Genomic DNA, 25,143 nt, shown 5'->3' on the forward strand with positions numbered 1-25,143 from the left:
GTAAATATTTCTGACAAAACTAAGAAAGAATTGAATGCCATAGTAAATTTACTCCATTCTGTGACAGCAAGCATTTTATTATTGCTGTGCTACTTTATTATTACATTTTTAGTATTTTTTATTGACGCTTTTTTAATATGGTTGGTGGTAACCTTGTTTTATGGAGCCAGAAAGTTTCCAGATTAGTGAATAATCCACACCACACTACCTTTAATGAAGATAGGGGAGTATTGCATACTTGAGCAATTCCCCTTTTCTCAGATGCTATTTGAGATTGGTTTTAATCAATCAAATTGACATTTTTTTCTATACTATCATTCCAAACAGTAAAATATAATTTAACAATGAGAATATAAAAATGGTCTTTTCATGTTTATCTGGTGCATTCAATCTTTAAATCCATTTCTGTAGTTTATTGTTTGTTCTAAAATTGGTAGATTAGTACAGCCTGCATTCAGGGAAACTTGGTGAAATAGATATCTTCATACGTTTTTCATGTCATGCTATTTTTCATCAGAACTATAGTTTGAAATTGAGATTTAAACCATAGGTACTAGAAATAAAAGAAAGTGTAGAACTTCAACAATAAAGTAGCAGCAGACTGTAATATTGTGAACTTTACACCAAGTGTTTGTGATTTTTGGGAGAATGCAACTCAATTGTACAGTTTCAAGTCTTCACAGTTAGATAGTTTCAGATTTGGAAATTGCAGGTTTGCATGTCATATATTTTAGCCTGCAGATTTTTTAATATATGATCAGGAAACATTTTGATTGACCTTGCCTCTCTTAGAAAGCAACATGATCTCTTTCACTGCATCTTCATCACTCTTCCAAATGTATGAATACATCAGAATATTTGTGTTAAAAAAAATATTTTCTGTACAGCTTCCAGAGGAAAAAAAAATGTGATCAGTATAGAAATGCACTTTATATGTTTTACATTACAGTAAATCTGTACATTACAGCAAATCTGAAATTTACATTTCAGATGAGTGGGTGTTTCCAGAAAGTTTTATGGAGAGTGTTCAGTTGGATAAGAGTGGACAGTTCGTAGCTACTCAAGATTCAGCCTGCCATAATTTAACCTCGCCACAGAATGCATCTGCTGAACATCAGAGCAATGAAACAGGTGATCACCATGCGAATCATAAAGAGATTTTCACATTTTCATCAAGACCTCGGTCAGCTCCTCATGGGAAATCTCCAAATAGGTCACCAGAACATTGCATTTTCCCTTTGGATTTGAAGCAAGACAGTAACCAAGTCCATGGGGAAATCCAGATTGCAGATAACTTTCAAGGAACTGACAGCAGTGAAGAGGTAAGCCACTTTGCACATGTAATTCTTGATAAAGTAGTCTTCATCCTAAAACTCCTAGGATGAGATTCTGTCTTCAAGGTAGACAGGAAGGATTAATCATCATTTCCCTATATACCTACCAGTAGATTTGTCTCTGTCAGGTTGCTGTGTCTAACTGAGTACAGGGGTGAAAATGAAGGTATTCCCTCTGTAACAAGTGGACAAAAGAAACCTAACTCTCTGTCAACCCCTATGTCAGTAGATACATGTAAGTATGCTTTGAGCATCCTTACAACGGAAAAGATTTTAGGAAAGCCTGCATTGTAGATTTCAGCAAGACATATGTCTGTTATGGTTGAATGAGTGTGCAGTAAATAAGGCTTCACTGTGCCTTTTAGAACTGTAAGCAGGGGCTGTTTTGCTCACCGACATTGTCAAAAGTAAATTAAGAAATTTCATCTGTTTAAAGTCACTTGATGATTGGTATTTCTTCTTTATATCCTATTCGAGCTGTGTGAGCATTGCCAGGTTTAATTCTTTTGTAATGTGGAAATCTTTCACCAATAAGATTAGTGAAAGAAAGGAAGTATTTTTTTAATATTTTTAATGTTTCACCCTGCAAACTGAAAACCACAAGTATTTGTAAAGTCCCTTTAGCATTTACCAATTAGTCACTGAAATAGTTAATTGCTGTTATTCAATTATAAGAGTCAAATAGTCAATAAAGGATAAAATTTGCTTCTTTCTGTGGAATAATTCACCATCAAGTGGCTTATTTTGTAATTAAATAAATGTCCATGCTTTCAGCCCAAATTCCTGTCAGGGACTTTTTGTAGTGAAACTTGCCATGTTAGCACTTGTAGATTCTGCCAAACCCAGAGCAAAAGCAGTAACTCTTTCTGGCCACAGGAGTCGTGTGACTGTGGCTGGTGTGTCCACACATCAGAACGCTATCAAATATGCTGTTTTGACTGTGAAGCCAAAAGTGAAGCCTTCAGTGAAGAAACTTTCTATCCTTATGTAATTCAAAGAGTAAAGGAGTAAGATCAAATAAGATAACATACTCTTACAAAGTCTGATAGGTAATTTCACTCTGATACCTCAGTATTAAAGCCCAGTGTACAAAGAAACTATATCTCATCTGCTCCTCATGGCGGCCCTCGAGTCATTAGAATTATCTTCTTAAAATTACACCCCAGCAAGAGCAATCAATTTTATGTATCCAGAAATTATTGCCCAACTGCCCATCTGTATGTTCTTTCTAGGAATATACATGTAGTTCATCAGCAGAAGTGCTAATTCCTCAGTGAAATCATTCTCACCTTCACTACACATATGCTGTGCTATAGTTAATCAAGCGAACTTTTTTGACGTTTTTGGCACAATTTCATGATTTAATATTTATCAAAATATTCTAGAACCTACATTTATATGGCTATATATATATGGTTACCAGCATTCTAAATCTGGGCTGATGTTTTGAGAAGTGTAATTGTGTCTCTATCTTCCCCTGCTTTGGTTCACTAGTTAAGATGTAAAAATATGTTTATGGGATACTCAGAATAGCAGATCAGAAGAGCAGACAGTTCTCAGAATCTGCAAATTTAAAATTAAGCAGTAGAAACTAAGGAGCCATTTTGAAAATTTAAGGCCAAATGTTTTATGGAAAACAGTGTTGTGTGATGATGAGAGGAAATCCATCTTTGTTTCCTGAATTTAGGATGACAACAATAAATTTATCCAGGGTACTGAGAATCTAGAGATCAGTGTCAACAGGCAAGGAACATCTGATTCAGCAATTTTTGAAGAGAGCGCATTCAAGAGCATGCCATGGAGAAATGAATACTGGAAGAATAAGGAATGCAGCAAACAAAACCTCGAGGAAACCATCTTGTCAAAACCACAGAGTTCCACTGTGAGAAAAACAGATTCTGTTATCTCTCAGAGAAGCTTAAAGCCTACCCTTTCTCTTTCTCCAACTGGAACTAAATCTGAATTCTTTAACATCACTCCAAATGCATCTGAAAAAACTGAAAGACCTGAAGGAGTTTCTGGTCAGATAAAACCATCAATTGGTAAAAAGTCCCTCAAGAAAATCTCAAGAGAAAATTCATGTCTGACAACACAGACTTGTGTAAGTAGTTTTTACTTTGAAATTAAGTTGTTGCATTGTATACAGAAGCTGTAGGAGATGTACCCATTTGTATAAAGTGCAAAATAGTGTATCTTTAATCTAGATATATTCTGGGTTTTTCATAACAGTGTTTACCAAGCTCAATCTGTTGAAAGTTGATTTTGTATTTTTTTTGCAGTGCATAAAATTGTACTCCAAATAAAACAGAAATCACACAGGTTCATGATAGAAGTAGGTGTAATTGAGCAACTCGCATTTTGGAAATATGCAAGTTAGAAATACATGAGTAGTTTTGGTCAGAAAAACTACAAAGGAAAATTGACAGACTTTCAATTTTTATATTAATTAATGACCAAAAAAGAGTATTACTCTAGATACTTAATAGTCGCTCTGCAACAGTCCTGAGAAAAGATGAATTATGTGATTGAGGGCTAGCAGTGAGGCTGTGTCATAGGCTAAATTGTGACGCTACTAAAGGAACTGTTACATTCACAAAAGTGTTGTTTTATCCCCAGATTTTTGTCCTGGATTCTCCTTACAGAAACTTACAGTATTTTAAGAACAAATTTGTCTGAAGCTAATTATGTTCTTACATACTTCCTAATAGTTAATTCTTGTCTTCTCAGCTTATATTAAATGACATGCTTTGAACTGTACTTTGAATGAGGAATTGGAGCTTAAGAATCAAGTATATTCTGTAAATTGCAAATGAACAAATACATCACCACTCCATTTTTGGACAGAATTCTTTTAGGCTTAGAATTACTGCAGTCCTATATCTTTTAACATTTTCTAGATGTGTTATGACTTGATTAGATTTATTCCTGGGCACCTGAGAATGGAACAGGCCATGTTTGTTCTTCTGACTTCAGAGATCAATTTTTTTTCAAATATCACCTAATACTTCATGAGACTAAAGACTTATACAGCTAACAACTTCTGTCCGGCAGTGGTCAATCATAGATACCTAGGGAAAAGTGTAAGGACAGATGAAGCATCCAGCAATACCTCACCAGCATGCCGTGCGGACTTCCTGCTAGCCTTCATAGCTTAGCAATTTCTTGAGCTAAAGGTGTTGTATTTGTGATAAATAACTGGGGGTGGAAATTTTTTTTCCACACACTTGTATAGTTTCGTTCTATGTCCATGTGGCCTTTGTCTTGGGACAATGAATTCAGAATTTAACTTCTATTAGTGGGGTAAAATAGCTCTCTTCTTTTATTTGTTTTTAATGCACCATTGCATTCTTGGTGCTTTCTCATTCTTCTGTTTGTTATAAGAAATAATGAATAATCATTTTTTCATTCTTCTTACCCATGCCACTTCCTATTGTATGGATCATAATCCCCTGCAACTATCTCTTTTGCAGGTCAAGGAGTTCTATAGTATTTAGCCCCAGGCTTGCTTCTTTATGAATTTTTACCTTTTTTTTTTTTCCCCAAGGATGTTAAATCCAGCTGATGCATGATCATTAATGTAAGTTATTTGGGGTCATAATATCTTCAACAACTGCAGACCAAATGCCTCTCTTTTTTGTGGATCAATGAAACAGTTATGTATACTTTGGGAAAAAAATAACTACAGTCACATCTTGAAACATGACGTTTACCTCATTAGCATGATGGAAATGGACGTCTTCCATCATTACTGTGTTTTGTGTCCTTGCTGCTTGTCTGATCGCCTTTAGGATATGACAGTCCTCATTCCAGTCAGGGGGATTTGCTATCATTCTGCTGCTGGAATTTTAGTCCATGGTGATTCTATTACTTGTTGACGTAATTAATTTTAGTTATCAGATTTGATGGCATCCATGAAAGGGGAAGCATGAGTGACTACTTCCATGGGACAAGACTGCTACTGCTGTGACAGGGACATCTTGCAGAATGATTTTAACACCTATTTCTGGCTGCTATAGCTACTGAGGACTACACAGCAGCTAACTGTGAATATAGAATTTGGGGCATCTGACTAGGACGAAGGTTCTAGAAATCTCTTCCCACAAAAGGGAAGGGAAAAGGGAAAGAAAAGAAAAAAATGGAAAAGAAAGGAGGGGAATACCTGGACAATTCATCTTTTTTTTTTTTTTATAACTGCATGATCCTCAGCACCTCTAAATTGGCTATAGTGAAACAAAAAAACGTAAAACTTGATAGACGATATGCATGATCCTTTTAGAGCATGAAGTACAAGGTACTGGCCAATGTGCTGACCTGAAAAGTAAAATGGTTATAATAGGAGCAGAAAACTGGTAAGGAGATCTGTTTTAGATCTTTCTTGCTCATTTCCCTATTGATGCCGAATAATGTCAAAATAAGAGAAAGTTATGTGTGACCTTGGGTATCTTTGAGACAAATACACAGAGGTGTGGATGTCCCATCTCTGGAAGTGTTCAAGGCCAGGTTGGATGGGGATTTGAGCAACCTCGTCTAGCAGAAGGTTTCCCTGGCCATGGCTGGGGGGTTAGAATTAGATGATATTTGGGCTCCCTTACAACCCAAACCATTCTATGATTCTATAAAATGAATTGTAAAGTTTAAAAATAAAAAAAATAAAAATAAAAACTTTTCTGCCAGACAGATTTTCTTTAGTTTTTAAATTGTTCATTATGTTTTACAACTTTTCTGTGAGGTTTTGTTTTAAAGCACGAAGGAAGAGAGCTGTCATTTTTCTCTACTCAATAAATAGCTATTAAATTAGACAGCAGAACTATTACTATATTACACTGACTCGTAGCTTTAAATCTGTTGCATGTCATTTGTTGCTTGTAAGTGTGCTTAACAGTGTGATCAGCAGGGCTAGGGAGGTGATCGTCCCCCTGTACTCAGCTCTGGTGAGGCCGCACCTCGAGTACTGTGTTCAGTTTTGGGCCCCTCGCTACAAGAAGGACATGGAGGTGCTTGAGCGGGTACAGAGAAGGGCAACGAAGCTGGTGAGGGGCCTGGAGAACAAGTCCTACGAGGAGCGGCTGAGGGAGCTGGGCTTGTTCAGCCTGGAGAAGAGGAGGCTCAGGGGCGACCTTATTGCTCTTTTTAGGTACCTCAAGGGAGGCTGTAGCGAGGTGGGGGTTGGCCTGTTCTCCCACGTGCCTGGTGACAGGACGAGGGGGAATGGGTTTAAGTTGAGCCAGGGGAGTTTTAGGTTAGATGTTAGGAAGAACTTCTTCACTGAAAGGGTTGTGAGGCATTGGAACAGGCTGCCCAGGGAAGTGGTGGAGTCACCATCCCTGGAAGTCTTCAAAAGACGTTTAGATGTAGAGCTTAGGGAAATGGTTTAGTGGGGACTGTTAGCGTTAGGTCAGAGGTTGGACTCGATGATCTTGAGGTCTCTTCCAACCTAGAAAATTCTGTGATTCTGTGATTCTGTAAGTTTTTTTTTGCAAGAACAAAGCCTATCGTCAATGTATAGAATCTAGGTGTGACAGACTTTGCTTTATTTTTAAAAAATATAAGATGAAAGTATCTGGTGGATTTACATGTAACTCTCATACTTGATTAGATCAAGTAATATGTTTTCCATTCCAGAAACCTTTTTTTGGAGTTCTTTCATACTTCTCTTTATACTAGGTCATCCTCCAGATTTGAAGCCAAATTTGAGTACTACTGACTGCCCTTCAAGCAACAGTTGTTTATATCATTAGAAAGTGTGTCCAACTAGCACTTACTGAATACCACATACTATTTTTAATTTTTATTAAAATATTTCCAATACTTTAAAAGTTAATTTAATAAGCTATTTGAGTATGATCTTCTTCTGATCACATACCCATATAAGGCTTCATTTTTTGTTTTGTTTTGTTTTTTTTTTCCTTATCTACTGGAGCAGTTTTGGTGGAAGAAGCTAGTATTCTAGGTTCCTACAAGTTTCAGAAAAAGAAGTGGTAACATATAATATTGTTAACTACAGTGAAGCAGCATTGGAGATTTTTGTTGGTTGTGAGCATGTAATTATTTTATTTCCATATGAAACACCATTCATTGTTTTAAGAATTATGTATGATAGGATAGTTTTGGAAGAGTATTAGAGTGAGAGTTTACACAGAAGTAGTCTTCTAATCTGCTTGTGCAGAGGACTGGTAAAGAAAAAAAAAATGCTTAACCAGCTCTTACTGCAATCGATTTGCTAACTGCTTAATACACTTTAAGGACCTGGTTGCTTGCAATGTTTTATTCATGTTTTAATAGAGTTCTCTATTATTAAGTTCAAATATTTTTAATTAAGAAAGAAGTACAGCCCTCTGGGTAATATCGCAACCATGTAGATAGCTGGTAATTAAACTTTTCCACACATATAACTACATTCAAACAATTCTGAATAAATCATTTGAACCTAGAAGAATGCAAATGTCATTATATGTGGGGAAAAAAAAAATCATTTAAACAACAGGTTTTGTCAATCTAGCAAAAGTTTTCAGTGTTTAATAAAAATGTTTTTTTTATCATAAGGGGAGAATATGCAAAAAGACGAGATAAGCTTTTAATTACTAAATGAAATATTAATTTTAGACAAATTTATAAGTACTGCAAATTTACTTCTTACATCAAAAGTTTCTCCTGAATTACAAAGTGAACTTAATCTTAAATTCAATTTTCAAATTGTCTTTGAAAATCAGCTAAGACTATGTAAAAAGTCTGAAGAGGCTTTTTTTGTAGTCATCATCTGAAGCTAAAGTATACATAGTCCAAACTGTTTCTCTTTTAAAACAAGGAATTTATTGTAAAGGATGTAAAAGATGGAAAACTGCCATTTCCTTCTCCTTTCTGTATATAGTATTTCTAGAATAAGACCATTACCAGAAAAGAAAACAGAATAACAGTTTGAAATAAGTCAAAAAGACAATCAAATCTTTTAACTTCTTTTGTAAAAATTCCTCAAATCTATACGTCTTTCTTCATAAATTTTAAAGAAAAGACTCTCAGGTTTGGGAAATATTTTGCCTTTATTAAAAAGAAGGATGAGAAAAATGTTCTTTCAATTCCTAGTGTTTTTATTCTGCACAGTGCTAGTTCATTCTGTCATTTTAATGACTGCATACCAATAGGTTCCTATATGAGGTAAAAAAGATAAGCAGGAGCTTCTCTTAAAGTGATCAAATAAACTAAATACAGAAGGTTTCTGTATAGGAAAATTAACAGGAAATCAACAGCTTCAGAAAGATCAATGAAAATCTTAACAGCTGTAGGTCTGGTAGAATACTAATGCATCAAAGCAAATCAGACTTTCCAGATAAAACATAGCAAGCTTGATGTGTAGAGAACAAAAAACTAATAGTAGCTGAACTATTAACTTACATTTAGTAAGGTCTACAGAAAATGTCATTTATTACTGTGGGATTAAAAATGGTAGTAATAATCAAATGATTCAGGGATAAAGCTTTGAGCTCAAAGGGCAGGGGTAAAAGGGGTGGCAGCTGTGCTAATCACGGTAGCTCATGCACTGCGCAGACAAAATGGCAGACTGTATTTACCTGTGTGAAAAAGTAATCTCCAAGTGCTTTAGATGACTCTGTAGAAAAATCTGTAAATGACCTTTACAAAGACATCTAACTAAGAATTTGAGATACATCGTAAAAAATGTAAAATGTTTATAGTAGGCCTTTTAGTTAATTATCCTTTTCACAAAGATTTGTGTACTTGCACAACTGTTTCAACTTGAGCACCCTTCAATCATAAATCCAGCTATATGTGATATATTTACCTGCTGATTGTCATCTTGCAGGCATACTTGCTTTCAAATGTTGTTTACTTTGTTATTTCAGTGCTAATTTTCTTTCTGACCCTTATTTGCAATAGATGGCTTTAAGAGAAATCTGATAGACATATTTTTGGGTAATCCTGTGTTGAGGCAAGAGTTGGACTCAAAGGTCCTTTTGGGTCCCTCCTCATTTGCAATATTCTGTGACTCTATGATTCCAGTATCATAGTAGTCAGAATGAGATATTTAAAATGTCAAAAATGTATGACATAAGTGCTACTCCCACAGACTTAGTCCTCGGCGGTAACATTTGCTGAATTCTTACCTAGAATTAAAATAGCAAGTATTATTTTACATGCTATTGAGATAATAATTGTTGATTTCTTTTATGGTAGCCATGAATAAATAAAATTATACTATGTGCTTTCATTCTAAAACTATTTTTGCAAATACTTAGTAAAGTATTCTAGAGCTTGAGCTGAAATCAAGGTTCTTTTCATTGCATGATGTGATTACATGTATTACTAAAAGAGAAAGGTTTCTGAATCTGTCCTTGATTCAAAATTCATTTCCATTGTGCTTGGTATTACACATCCTATGCAATTCAGTACTGTGAATGAATCTATGGCCATATCCCCAGTTAAACTTCCGATGGGGAAATAAGTAAATAAGTAATGCAGTATCTTTCTAATCCTTCATTATCTGTTTTTGGTCTGATACTGAAGACATGCAAAAAAAAAAAAAAAAAAAAAAAAAAAAAAACTTACAGGAAAAGGGATCAGAGAGACAATAATGCTTTCCTGATTACCAAAAAATACATTTTCATTAAGGTATGTGGAACTCCCTAAAACAGAAAAAAACTACTGTGTCACTGAAAATAACCTCCTGTTTGAACAGTGTTATTTCATAATCTGTCTAGTGAAAGTGAGCATTTTGCATTATTAGATATGACAATTAGAGTTACATTAACAATTCAACCATTGAGCATAAAGAAAAATGAAAATAGAGGCATTTATTTTCAAATGTACGCACTAGCAAGTTACCAAAATAACTTTTAAAATTTAGTGCTGTCTTGTAGCATTCCAAAGAAATTTTAATCTGTACTTGAGAAATAACTAAATATTATGTTGATGGTTTTTATGATACTATAACCATGTTATTGGGCTTATTTCAAGATTTGCATTTAATGTTTAAGCAATTTTAACTGCTGGATTTTCAAACTTTTGGGATTCTGCTTTTATATTATTATTAATACTAATACTACCATTAATAATCAATTTTTTTAATTACAACAGAACAGCAACTTACCAACTATTCTGGATCCAAACTGCAGTACATAATAATGTTTGTACTCTTTTTCCTTCCTGTAATGATATGTAAATATGCTTCATCTTCATAGCTGAACAGAAATCTATTAACTAACATTTTCTAGTAAAAAATTTGATTCTCTTTAAGTATTGTCTCTTCATGAAGATTCCACAAAAGATCTCCCAAGGTATCCATTTTCATTCATGTATTCTATTCCATCGTCCGGTCTATATTGTTGACTTTTTCATTTTATTTCATAGGAGTATGACTGGAAAAACTACCAGACAAGTAGACTGAGTGTATCTGAACTACAGATGCTGGCTAGCATGAAGAGGCAACACAATGAAGAATTAAGGGATACAGAGATCTCTCATGGGCTAAGCGCATCACAGATAGACAACTGCAATGTTAGCATAAGTACAAGCAGTGATGATACAGCAACCTGGAATTCTTGTTTCCCACCAGTAAGTCTAATCCTGCAATATTTTTTGTAAAATTCTCTGAGTGTTTACACAGTTCCTATCAATTCTGAGGTTGAGGGGTCCCGAATATAATATTTCTTGGAGTAGCTTTGCAATTTAAGTTATCATTACCAAGCATTTTTTAGAAATCGACAAGTAAAACACACAAACAAAATGTTCACTTTCTGCAGCTTCTATAGGACCACCATGGAAAAGGAGCAAATCTGTTAAATATATTCTTTCCTACAATCCTGAATAATCATGTAGGCGTTACAGCTTGTCACAATAGCATCTGACAACCTGCAGGTGTGTGTGATATAGTACTTAAATATAGTTTCAAAATGAATGAAACCCATATATACCAGTCAGAAATTGCATTGTAGTATGAGTAATGGAAAATAATTGCTTCTTAGAATGATAAAGGCTCATTACCGAACAGCTAACTGTTTAAGGGACTGAAGCAGGAGAATAGTGGAAAGAAGCTGCAGTAGTTCTGAACACTTAGTGTGATCCTTCTGTATTTTACACCTTGTATCATTACTTCTCCTGGCACAAAATGGTGCAAAATCACACACCTCCACTATGTGACAGAGCACTGTTATATGAAGCAGGGGTGTATTTGTTGTAAACTACTGAGAGTATTGATCATATGAAATCATAGAATAGCATTTCAGCAACTATATGAAGGAATTTTCAGGCACTGCTGTAAAACTAGATAACCTCATACTCCATTTATATCACAGCAACATAGTTCTTATTATAGGTGAAACAATAATAAGCAATGAATATGGTTTAAGTAAAGCACATAACTCTCAGAGGCAGGTCCCATGTGAGAAGAGTAACTACTGCTGTGTTGCCTCAATATAAATTATTGTAGGGTAAATGCTCTGAAATGCTCTGAAATGTCAGCTGCAAATTATCTCCAGGGACCTATAGGGCCCAATAGAGGCCTGTAGTAGCAATCTTTCATAATGAATGACCAATGTAGCATTGGAACTTTGTGGTGCACTGATAAATGAAGGATTAAGATGAGAAGAGTTATATTGATAAGTGTGTAATTATACTAAGAAGAATTTGGTTTACAGAGTAATATTTTGCAGGCCATCAGAAAATTAATAGTTGGCTTTAACTATCTGAGATACGTCAACATTGTGCATTTAGTTGATATTGTCATACTTCTGATGCATTTACTTAGTAATCACTATGTAGAATCAAATGGTATATGTCTGCAAGACTAGACAAATGGAACTCAATTAAGTAAAGAGAATAGCAGTCTTATTAACTTTGGACTAGCTTAATTATAAGGAAGTTGATAAGAATATTTAGGCAAGTCAGTTTTGGCTAATACAAATTACATGACTGAAACAAAATGATCTTTTAAAATTAAATGTACTGCTCCGGTATTTAGTGAAGCCCAATGTGGCTGCAACAACAGTTCTTTAATGTCACTGCCCTGATCAGATTCTGCATGTTTCAGACTAATAACATTAGTTTAAAAAAGTGTTTAGATAAAATATTTTAGTCATTTAAATTGTAATTTTATATAGCTGTGTTTTTTTGTTGGCTTACAAATCTATAAATCTGTCAGGTAATTTCATATAGTTATTTTCAGAGAATCTCCACACTTAGCATTCACATGGGCAGTAAATGTGTTATTGTATACATACGTATAGGTAGTCTACATAACTGAGAGATCAAAATACAGCCTATCCAATGTGATTAGAGCATGTTCAAAGGTTGTTGCTCCTGTATTTGTCTTCTACCATGCAGGATCCTGATGTAAGATCTAAAAAAAAAGTAAAGTCATCATTTCTTCAGCTTCCAGTTTTTACTCAGAGGTGTTTCTTATATATGTTAAGGTATTTATATGTACAAGAAAAGCAAATTTGTTTTTATGTCCACTGATTTTTACTATTACCATCATACAAGTTGACTCGAGAGAATTTGCCAATGACCGATTCCAAAATGACATGTGCAAACTGGAGAAAGGTTTGTATGTGTCTGTAACAATTTTGCTTTTGCAAATGATTTTGGCTGTACGGAAAAAAAAAAAAAAAAAAAAAAAAAAAAAAAAAAGTAATCTTTATGTAGTAGTTTAAGAAATTAAGGACAGTTTGAAATCTTGTCATGATTAACCTTTCATGCTTACATGTGTTTCAAGATAGTATCTTTTTGATTATTTAAATCAGTAATATCTACTCTGCTTTATCTTATGGGCTTCAAAGATAAGAAGATAAATAAGGAGGGTTTTTTAATTCTAAATTTTCATTCATTTTATATAACCTTTTTGTCCCTTGTTGGAATCTATGGCAACAGCACCACCAGACGGCAGATTTTTGTGTATCTTTCATTTTGAAATACATAAAATGTTTTGTAAGGCAGTGCAGGATATAGTCATGTTAGACAGTGAATGTACATATACAAGTAATACTTTATATATAAAACACATTTTAGTAAGTTTATTTTTTCCATCACTTGTCATTGTTAGTGTGATTTCCAGATTCATTGAAAATTTTGCACTTATTACTGACTAATGAATCTCAGAAACTCTTCTGAAGTAAAGGCACATAGATCAATCATACTGTTAAGCTGCAGTTAGAACAAATGAACAGATGTCCTTAAAAACTATAAAACGGATATACTAAAACTGTATTTTACAACCTATGATAGTTTACCAAAAACTGAGTATATGCTGTTAGGAGAAATTGTTGAAATGCAAGTTGTTTAGCAGCTGCTGTAAACTATGACAGACATAAAGGAATAAAATAGCTTTGAATATTATACATTACCCAGCTATAAATATAAACAGCTTCTTTAAAAAAATATAAAATAAAATAAATTACTTCATGGGAGAGCTGCAAATCCTTGCAAAAAGTGTGTGGGGCACAGGGCAAAGTTCCAAATTCATAATATGTATTTGTAGGACTAAATATTTTTAAAATACACTATTTTACAGAGTCTTACCTGAATATTTTCTTAATTTTCAAGGTCTGTGAAGTTAAACACTATCTTTACAACAATATAAAAGGCAGTTCTCTATATTGCAGAGTATAATGTTAGTTTATATCTACACATATGCTTATTATCCAAGGAACGTTGCAAAGCTTGGAAAATAATTCTACTTTAATGTCTTGCTCTGTTCTAAAGATCCAGTAAGATCTTCCTGCCCTGTCAGGGAAATGGCACATTCAGCTTCTTGGCAAGCTGTCTCCAGACAACGTCAGACATCACTTAAATATAACACAAGAATTTTGGACCAATATCACATATAAGAGAATTCAGGGTATCTTCTTGCATATGCTCCCTGATTCTCAGTCAGAAATGCAAAGGAGAATGAAGATTCTTTTGGATTGTTCACTGATGAATCCTAGAGATTGCAGTGGTATAATGCTCTATTATCAGACTCCAAAATGTGCTCACCACTAAGACCTGTCTTTCAAGGAAGGAGTACTCACAGAGCAGTAAGATTACTTGTTCTCCAAGCAACTTCCTAAATATAAATTCAATCTAATCAGGTTTGATCTGAAAAACCTTTGAGATTTCCAAGTTCACGCCTAATTTGGGGAAGGTCTTCTGACCTCCATTGTGATGATTCAAAAAAGAAAGCCACTTAAAACAAAAATGTTCTGGCAGAAGTGAAGTCTGACAGACAAGAGGAGTGATATTTAAACCCAGAATTATTCCAGCTGAGAGCTCAGTTTGACAACCCCTGGAGGGATCTATTCACATCAAGTCAAATTGCAAAACTAAGGCAGACTATTCCTTACTATGAAATGAGACTAAAAATTATTTAGACAGATATTCTGGTTCATAGACTGACTAATTCACTTTCTGTCTCATCCTCAGTCTTCTACTAGCCATCATGTGGGAATTGCACTATCCACGACCAGGCAGTGACTCATATTTGGCAGTAATTAGGATGTCATTCATCCTGAGCATATATTTTACAACATCCCTCCTGACTTCCTGAAACCATGTGAATGTACTGATTTTTTTATTGATTTCTGTAAAAATACAGTTCCTTTCATAATACTTCGTATTTATTTTTAGCCATTGCATGTACTAATTCGTACAAGTATTTTTAAATTGTGCTTGTGTTTTCACTTATTTCTGCAATTGCTTCACTGGTTTGTTTAGAGCTGGTTTTGATGTGTGGGATAATGTAAGGGGGTCCTCTCTGGAAACATATACATTGAGACAAAATATATTTCTGAATTTTAGAATTTTTGAATTTTTATGATTTTATGAATATTGGTTTTTATGGCAAATAGCTGTTTTAGTGCCATAAACACCAAATAATGCAATTTCAAACTTTTAGATGCACATTCTTACAATAAGCAAGTAAGATTTGAAGATTATTTTTTAAATAATCATTCTTTTTTATGCATATTCATACAGTCCACTGTTAGTAATCCATGAATAGCTTAATCCAGGTTTCAAATCAGCAGTTCTATTAAGAAGCATGTGTGCTTCAGCAGCCTTCATGTGGGACCACTAACATTCCTTAGTGCTTCTGAGAAGATAAGAGCCATGCCTGCCAGCCCTATCAGCTCTCACTCAGGAGTGTTTAGCCTTAAGAATTGTTGGGTGTGCACAGGTACAATGAAGTGTCCCTGCACCATGCTTCCTATATACATACAACCCAGACTTGCCTAACAGACAAGACTTTTCCACCCTTCCTTCTCTGTTTCCCAACTCTGTCCTCACACTCTCACAGACAGTAGAGAAATGACTGTGTGGTCGACTCCTTAATTCATATGTATTTCCACCTAGACAAGAATCATCTGTTAACTACAAAGTTAGTTAAAATATCCCTTTTAAATTTCACAGATTAGATGAAAGACTGTAAAATTCCAGTATCAGAAGCTTCAAATGTTTATCCTCATAAAGGATCTCTTACATACTTTTGAACATTCTGAAAGTATATTTGCAAAGTTATTTTCTCATTGTTATTTTTTTGTTGTTGTTTTCAATAGCCCGTCAGTCAGGAGCATCACTATCAGAAAGAAATGAGCCCGCTTTCTCATTCCAACCCACGGTAAGACTTCATGTATAGCCCAGGCAGTAAGAATTAAGGTGGAGTGTTCTGAATGCTAAATGTGACTTTCTTTGATTTAATTTCTTTTCAATTGCAGCCTTCTCTCAGAGGGCTTTACTATTGCTCTTTTTAGACATTGACTACAGGTTGCAGTATGTCTACATTGTCCCAGAATGCAGAGCTGGATTCTGCATGGTTTGGATGTACCTCTGTGTATTTAAAGTAGCCGGCACAGGCCTGGCTTCTAAACCTGCTTTGATGTGTGGTTCAGCAAATCTTCAACTGACATATATACCCCCTCACCTGTTTCTTTCACCCTCTCTCTGTCTCTCCCTTTTGAAGGCTCTGAAGTAAAATTCTGCATGTGACTCTAGATGTCAGGGAATCTATTTGTTACAAAAAAAATTTAATGTTCCTTAATTAAACAGGACTTTTCAATAGATAACACACTCAGGAGAGGGTGCTATGTTGTAACATTGTGAAATAGTTCAGACAAATTCTGCCTACAATGTATTTTGGCTGTCAAGTTCTTTGTCTTATCTGTTTTGTTTGGAGACAGCAACAAAATCCCTGTGACTTTATCGTAAGGTAAGATAGGGATTTGAAGACAAGAGGTGAGGGTGGCTAAAGGGAAATGATGAAAGTTGAGACGACCAAAATTAATTGTTCTGTTTTAGAACTGCCTTGTACCTGTGAAACCCCAGCATCACTTTGCCAATTTTTTAACAGCCTGAACAGGAAGTGTACTTGTTTCAAAAAGTTGTCCTGTTTCACTTTCAGTTGGTGAAATTAACATGGATTTTACATGTCCAGATTTTAGCTGGACAATGCATGGATGTTGGGAGGAATATGAGGAGAGGACATTTCAGATACAACCATGAAAGAGTTTGCTCTATTTTTTTTAGGATATCAACAGTGTGAAATTTTATGATCATGCACTGCAAGTCAGTTGTGCAGCATAATATGTATTTCTCCTCACATAGATGTTTTCAGTCACTTGTTTCACTTCCATCCACATTTTTATTATCTTCTTGTTAGATTTTATGGAGTGAACAATATGAAACTTGCTGCGCAAGTTCACCCAGATGTGTCAGTTATTGCAGCATATGTTTCTTGGTGCACATAGTATATTACTGGAGTTAAAGTGCAATCCTGGATTCCTGTTCCATTTCATATGTAAATCTGTGTGCTGATGTCAGTCTAGAAAACCTCTCTAACTTGGGTGCTACTTATCAGAGAATCTGTCTCTATCTATTAATGTTAAAGTGGATGAAGTGGATGGAGACGCTTGACTACAGTCCACAGATTAAGATATCAGGTAATTTGTGACTGACAATTTGTCGAGAACTGTATTCCAGAAGTGATTCCATAATTATGATGATACTAGAATAGCCTGTATTTTAGTACAAGCTGTGTTGTTTTTCTGCTTTTTACCCATAGGTTGGTTGAGTCGGGTTTTATTACTTCTATGCATGTGTTAAAGCAATTTTATACTCAGTACATTTTATATACTGAAAAAGAGAATAAACACCATTACCTGTAAAAATAAAGCATTTCAGCATATTAAGTTAATATGGTCTACAATGAAAACTTCCATTTTCATATAATAAAATCTAAAACAAAATAATATAAATTACAATTTAGTTCTTATGCTATTTTAATCCAATACACATACTAGACTTAAATTTCAAGTCATTTTCGAGAAATGTGGGCAAAGTATTCGTAAAATACCTGAATACTTGCAAATGCTTCATAAATTCAGTAGCCCTTGTGAACTGCCAGAAAAGTATTATTGGGCTGTAAATACAGAAGATGACAAAATTACGAGGTCAGTTTGCATCGTGATATTAAAACCTGAGAAGATATGACTGGAATACCATCATTCAGATCATTACCTTTCATTTATAATGGAAAACTGAGTAATGTTTTCCATATAGGGTGTGTACCTAAATGAGAGAGAGACGAAATAAATGACAATTCTGAAACTTAGTTCCTGAGCTTTTTTTAAAAGCCAATTTTAATAGATAATTTACAGGCAAGTAAAAAATATCTAAATCTTTGTGAAATTACTGTAGCTACGTAGAGGAACACACAGGACAATATTTGAAAAAATTGGTATATTCTATGTAGAATATGGGTAGAAATACTATGGTATGAATACATTTAAATGATGCACTTACTGAAACAACAAAGAGTTTGTTTTTAGAAGTGATAAAGAATTCGACAGGCCTGACATAACTTTAAAAAGTGTATTAGTGATATTTTCTGGGAAATGAGAAGAGAGCAATGTGGCAGCTATTGTCCAGTAAATGTAGCTTCTGTCCATAATAAGATAAAAGAACAAGCCAAGAAAGAAAGCACCTGTGAAGATAATGGAAATGCAGTCAATAAAAAGACCCAGCTAGACTCATTTTCCATTGGTTCCACTGGGTAAAGGTCATAAGTGTGCCAAGAATATTGCTACTGCAGTACAAATCACCCCTGCATCACGCTGCTTTGCAAGACACAGAACCAGTTAATGAAAGGAGACAGGCTGACTGCAGAGGCTACAGAGCCAGATGAGCAAGAAGATGCACAGTGTTTCAAGCCTTAGCTATGCAGTTCCCACAGGCTGACTTGCTGTATGGTCCTAGCTGAACTTCAGAACTGCTCTTTTCCCTCCAAATAGGAGTCTAATTATCTTTGTTACTTCTTCCTCCGGTGCAGGGGCTGGAAGCTGCTATGTACTCTGCATCTACTTAGTAAGCATTTAAGCAGCGTTGTCCTTCAAAATATTTGTGTGTTATAGAAAGTTTGGAAGTTTCATTAAAGGAAATGCTGAAAGAAAATTAATATTGAAAAGGAATTTCAGTCATACTGAACTGCAAAATGTGGAACTATTCTATAAAAAAGATCACTTGAGCCTAATTTTATGAATACATTTTCTGAACTACAGATGCTCTTCAGAAAATTTATTTCTGATAAAAGCTGATTTTCCATCTTTGAGAAAGAGATATTTTTTTAAAGATGAAATCTTCTTTATAAGCATTGCCTCACCAGCTCCTCAGCTGGCATCCTACTCAACTCTTCCCACTCTACCAAATTAAATTTGTTCCTCTGAAGTTCAAACAGCTGTTCCCCAGAAACAACACTACGGTAGGTCATAAATATTTCAGAACTTCATTGGGTATCCTTTCACAGGAATTATATCTTACTTCAGTAATTTCATATAAAATGTACATAGGCAAATTTTCAGTTAGGTTTCACCCAGACATTTAATTTTACTTGTTAAAAAAAAAATCTATTCCCATAGTGAATTGTGGGCACAAAGATTTGATGATAGTAAATATCTAGCTAATTTGGACTATGTCCAAAAATGTAAGAATAGCACGTACACCACAGGCTTCATTTTACGAGAAAGTCTATTTGTCAGTGGTCTCAAACCAAAGAATGAGTGATCAAGATATGTTTCATTCATAAATGTGTTTTGGTTTTTTTTGATAATCTGAAGTTTAATTTGTTGTTCATATTATTGGCTGGTGGGTTTCATATGTTAACGGCTCTAAAATCAACAGCTCTATATACCTGGAGCTGACGGGTTTTCCAAAGGTGGCTGGAATCTGCAAAAGTTAATTAGTATATCAGTCAATGAAAAGTGATATTTTGAACTACAGTCTGTACTTCTGCTGTGGGCTTGGTCAGGGCTGCCTGCACAGTTACCAGGAGTAAATAGGACTGTAGTCCCTTACCAGCTCCAGCCCAGAGCTGGACTGCTGGAAGCTCACACTTGCCTGGCTGGTATGTGAAAGTATGTGTATGCATCCAAATATAGTGTACCCACCCATTCAGCCCTATATGTTGGAGCTGGCCTTGCTGTAGGACCTGCTGTGGGTGATCATGATTCCCTGTTAACACTGATAGTGCATCTGCAGCTGATGATGTAGATTGTCAGCCCTGAAATCCCAGCAAGAAATTGAAGAAGCTATGTGATGTTATTTGCCAGTTCCCATTTACCCTTTCCAGTGTCTTATTCTTCTCCATGATTCCCTGACCTGCTTTGCATATTATTATCTCCATAAGTTTTGCTATGAGAAGTAAGCATTACAGTTGCTCTGCAGTGGTAGGATTCAGTACCATTCTCAAGCCAGTCCAGTAGCTGACTCATAAAATAAGCTTGATTTATCTTCCCCGTACATGCAAGTCAGTTGCTTCTTCCGTGAAATTTTTGTGTTTAAATTAGTTTCCATCAGTGGTTTTGTTACAAATAAAAAAGAAACCCCTTAAAGCTAAGGAACACACTAGGTCCCTAAAATTTTAAGGAAAAACAGTATTATAAAGTGTTTACTAAAATTGCTAAATGGAAATAGATGATGCAAGTCAGGCTCACTTTTTGTCTAGATTTATGTTTTATCTATAAAATGTGTCACACTACTGTGGTTTAAATCCCTCGTAGCTTTGCCACTGGTGGATGTGATATAAAGTTCATTGTATCTATAAGAGGCTGATAAGGGCCTGCAGTCATTGACAAATGATTAATAGTCGCCTCACCTCACATTGGTTTGGTACAAGCTAACTTAAGCAAGCTGTCTTGTTACTGTAACCTACGTATGTTATGTTAGACTGATCGGGATGTTATCATTCTTCCTTTGTCTACAATCTGAAAGAAAAAGGAAAAAACAACTAAAGAAGTTTTCTTCCCTTTTTTGGTAAAGGTATGTCTCCAATGGAAATAGTTCATATAACAAAAAATGAACAAAAAATGGTTGCCTTTTGTAATTGCATTCTATTGTTTAACATTACAATAAATGTTATAGATTTGAAATTGATCATATTAAAATAAATGTTTCATTGACTTGCAGATAAACATGTTTGAAGAGGACAGTAACTTTAAGTTTCTCAAAAAAGTTGTAGATGTTGCCATAAGGAAAAAAAAAAAAAAGATCATATTCTTAGTTACTACTTTATGAAACAATGTGATTTCCTTATTTTTGTAATGACATGTATGCACAGTATACAAGTCATAATGAATGACAATTTCATGATAATGAATCATGAAATGGATAAACATGTTTCTTTAGCTAAATACATTTTTAACTTCTTTTCAAACTTGATAGCTGGTAAAATTAGCAAGTAAATTAGTTAAACATAACCGTCAGTTCTTTATATGCGTAACTCTTTGACCACTCTATTAATTTTAGGAATTAAATTACTCTACACTTTATTTAAAATTTTCTGGTACCAGTCTTTTTCATAATCTATTGTTGCCATAAATATTGCCATGATAATGGCACCTGACATTTACATAAAGTATCGATGATGTCAGCACAAATCCACAAACCTTGCAAACACTTAAGTACAAATATTAAAGGTATGTTCAGTTCTGAGGATACCATTCAAGTGTTCTCATCCATCCCAGATGGAAACTATACATGCCAGTAGCTGATGCATGTCATTGCACCTCTCAGAGATTAAGTAAGATTAAACTCACCTATAAAATGGCGCAGTAGGAGAAAGATTGTAGTTATAACATTTATTTGCACTAAGCCAGAATTTCTCTAGCATGCATGCTGTAAAATTCAAATGCAAAACATCTTTGTCTCCCGTACTTCCAGACAAGGGCTTAAATAGGAGAATACCTTAAAGTTGAGAAGGAAATTTTAAAAATGAGTTTTGCAAACAAAGAAGCATATTTATTTTTATGATTCATTAGAAGATCAAAGTCATACAACTCCATTACTTCTGCAAAACAGACAATATTACATTATGAAGTATTACAGAATTACATAACAGTTGTCAAAATAAGTGAACAAAAACAATGTATCACAAAAGGTACTTTGCTTTGTCATTGTACTTGTTCACTTACTTTACTCATACACGAAATAGAGTAATTTACAATAGGTCTCCCAGTCGTTAATCTGAATTAGCAAAGTGCTGCTGCATTTGTCAGGTTATAATATGCATGAAAAAGAACATGACAATAGAAGCAAATGGCACAGGAAACATCTAATTGAAAAGATTAAATTTTTTAATCATGGTGGTAAAAAGCTTAGCTTCAGAAAGATTATTGAGAACCAGGTGGCTAACACATAAAAACATGTTAAAATAATCCAAAAATTGCTTTCTCTTGTATGGGAATCTGAAAATATAAAAAGTGGCAGCATATACACTAAGGGACTGGACATGGCAAATCCTCCTAACTATGTTGTTGAGTCTATGTTAATATAAAGTAGTTTGTCTGTTGTACTTGTAGATTCAGGAGTTATGGGGAATGTTTTTATTGTTCCACACTTTTTCTGAATATTCCTAAGCCATTGAAAGTGAGTGTTCTAACTACGCTTATATGCATAGATGAAGCAAAGACCAAAAAAAGTCAACTATTCCCTACTATTGTTCCTAACTTCTCAAGTAAAACCAAAGTAATAACAAACGAACACTGTGCTATTTTCATTCTGTTGAGAATTGGCCTTCTGCAGACCACAGGTATTTTTCCAGCAAATGGTTACCTGCACAGTGGGAGGAATATGCTTGTATATCTGCCTCAAGACTAGTACTGTAGAAAAAAATACAGGAAAATCTGGGGCTGCATACATCAGGTTAGCCTTGGTTCATGTCTCGTGTGGTCATCACCCATGTTAATGGGCATGATGTGTTGCAGCAGCAAAAATAACATTGAACAGATGTATTATAGGGCCTTCAATGTCCCCTGTACATCGTTAAAAAAAGCAAAGGACCTGGCTGTATTCACATTCTTGAAAGAGAGTGGTTACTGAATACTCAAAGGTGAGGAGTACTCTAAACTGTTCAATAACATTGACATGCAGATTTGTCCAGAAACCTCTGCCTGCAGTATAAATGTCAGTACAGAATAGCAGGGTACTGCAAATGGCACTTTATACCAAATGTATATGCTTACAATGCTGTCCTTTGCATCTTCATGACACTTGGATGAATAAAGATATTAAGAGAATGGTATATGGCCCCATAGCTTTGGTAGGCAAATTTCAGTCAGTCTTCCCTGAATGAAGTGTCAATGCCTACATAAGGTGAGACAAGAGATTTTATATTTATTGCTGCCCATAGACAACAAATCAGGTGGTTCATATCTGTAGAAGCCTGTGTTCATGTGACACTACTGCTTGGAGGAGTGTATTGATAAACTTCTCATATCAAAGGAGCCAACTGTTTTAGCCTTTCCCAGGATGTAACACACGCTGACTGTTCGTGTACTGACTAGCCATCCCTTGTTCCTGGCAGGATGTCTGAAAGAGATCTTTCTTTTTTTTCTTAAAAAGCAAAACTGTCTGTGTTTCCAAGGGCACAAATGCCCACACCTCCCTACCCTGCCATCTCGGTATCATTTGTGCAATTGCTTTGATCCATCATGCAGAGTGTTGGTTTTGATTCCTTTATGTGATTTTGCTGTTGTTAGCAAAATTTGCTGTTGTTTTTGAAGAATTAGACAAAGGTACCATACCTCTCACTTTTGGTAATGATCAAATTTCTAGCTTAATGCTTTACCATTCAAGGTATTAATATACTAGAAGGTCAGCATTTCCTAGCTTTTTTTTCACTTTCTTGAAAAAGAAAGATAATTTTCACAGACTAGGAACATTCAACTGTATCACCTTTAACAAGTTTGATAATAATAAAGTTAGTGTTCTCTTGAGTCATGTTCTCTCCATTGATTTTTAAAAGCCCTCTGGCTTCATGTCATCCATTAAAAGTTAAATGGGATGCAGTCTACATCCAGGATGCACAGAATAGTAAAGTGCCATTAGTGGCTGGCTGTGGAGGAAAGGAATTACTTTAATTGCGACAAGACTCGTTGGGTTCTAAGTTCAGGTGTTTCCTGAATAACGAAACATTAAAACATAATGTTTAAAATGCATGGTTTATTTAATTGTTAAAAATATGTGGAAGAAGAAGCAAATCCTTCCTAACAGATGCTTCATTAAATGTGGAAATCCAGTTGATTCACTGATCAATGAATATCTGATGTACTTTATTAGAATTCACTTGTTTAAGATTAGCTTCGTATACAGGAATTTTAACACACCTTCACAAATTCATTAGTTCCAATTTATACAGCTGGTCTTCTGATAACTGAATCAAAAAGCTAAGAAGAATGGGCCAGTATTTTATTTAAATTAGATGATAAAACATTGTTTTTTCTCTATTAGTGTCATTTATATTGCTATTGAACGTCAAGACTATAATCTAGCCAGCAAGTAAACATGGTGATGAACTAGAGGCTTAGCCTTTAAGTAAATTACAGCTAACAATTTAGATTGTGGTTTCTGTTTTTTTAGAGTCTCTTTGTCTCCATTGGAGACATATGGTGTTTGGCAGGCTGGATTTGCTGAAGTGGTTTGGGGACAGGGAAAAGTCATTCTGTAAATACACTCACGATTTTCTAAAACTTAGTGGTAGCAAAAAAACAAGTTCCAGTAAGGCATACAGTAAATGAAGATATTATGAAGATATTATGTATTAGGGATGGAATGAATCTGTCACTTTGACGGATTGTGAGGCAAAGAACAGATTAACAGATTACTCATAGTCAAAATGTAGCTCACTGTGAAAAATGTGCAGGAAATGATAAGTGTTGGTTTGTGCTGATTTAATGATATTTTGAAACTACAATAACACTCCAGGAGAATAATACAATGTAGCACATCTTGCATTTTTTAATCATCAATGTATTGCTGGATTGACCTTAAATCCTTCTGATATTTCTTCTTAAAATATAGCTTTCAGTTCATGTAAAGTCATACAGACATATATTTATGTGTTTTTTCAAATTTTTATTAAAATCTGAACTCAAAAATCTTTGATATGTATGTATAATATACTCTGTATTCCTTTGGTAGTATATCTTGTTCTTCTGTACTCAATGAGTTTTGCATTGTAGAGATACTGTTCTACTCATGTGGAGCTAAGTGCCACTGAAAAGTGATTTATAAATTAATATTGAATGTTGCTTGGTTTATGACATATTTGTTTAAGGACTTATAAGAATATTCACAAATGAAATTGTTTAAAGCATTTTATTTGCAATAATGGACAATTTAAGGTTAAGATGATTTCACAATTATTACAGACATGTGGTCATATGACCTGAGATTTGATTTCCTTTTTTTTTTTTAAAAAATAAAAAGCATAAGATTGCGTATAACACAAGTAAATCTTATTGTTAATAGCTTTCAGAAGTCTTTGCTTTACTTCTGAAAC

The 25,143-nt window shown here is 34.6% G+C and overlaps 1 protein-coding gene across 3 annotated transcripts in view; it reads left to right on the forward strand.

Moving 5' to 3' along the window:
* CFAP20DC (CFAP20 domain containing) overlaps window positions 1-25,143 on the forward strand; it is a 67,430-nt gene that overhangs the window by 29,722 nt on the left and 12,565 nt on the right. For all 3 annotated transcript variants that reach the window (XM_082768567.1, XM_082768566.1, XM_082768568.1), the window contains 4 exons: window positions 991-1,322; window positions 3,022-3,435; window positions 10,695-10,898; window positions 15,872-15,933. In XM_082768567.1, the coding sequence (XP_082624693.1) occupies window positions 991-1,322; window positions 3,022-3,435; window positions 10,695-10,898; window positions 15,872-15,933 (1,012 nt within the window). The remainder of the gene's footprint in view (window positions 1-990; window positions 1,323-3,021; window positions 3,436-10,694; window positions 10,899-15,871; window positions 15,934-25,143) is intronic.

The sequence above is a fragment of the Aythya marila genome, assembly GCF_965140915.1.
Source record: "Aythya marila genome assembly, chromosome: 10".
Classification (NCBI taxonomy): domain Eukaryota; kingdom Metazoa; phylum Chordata; class Aves; order Anseriformes; family Anatidae; genus Aythya; species Aythya marila.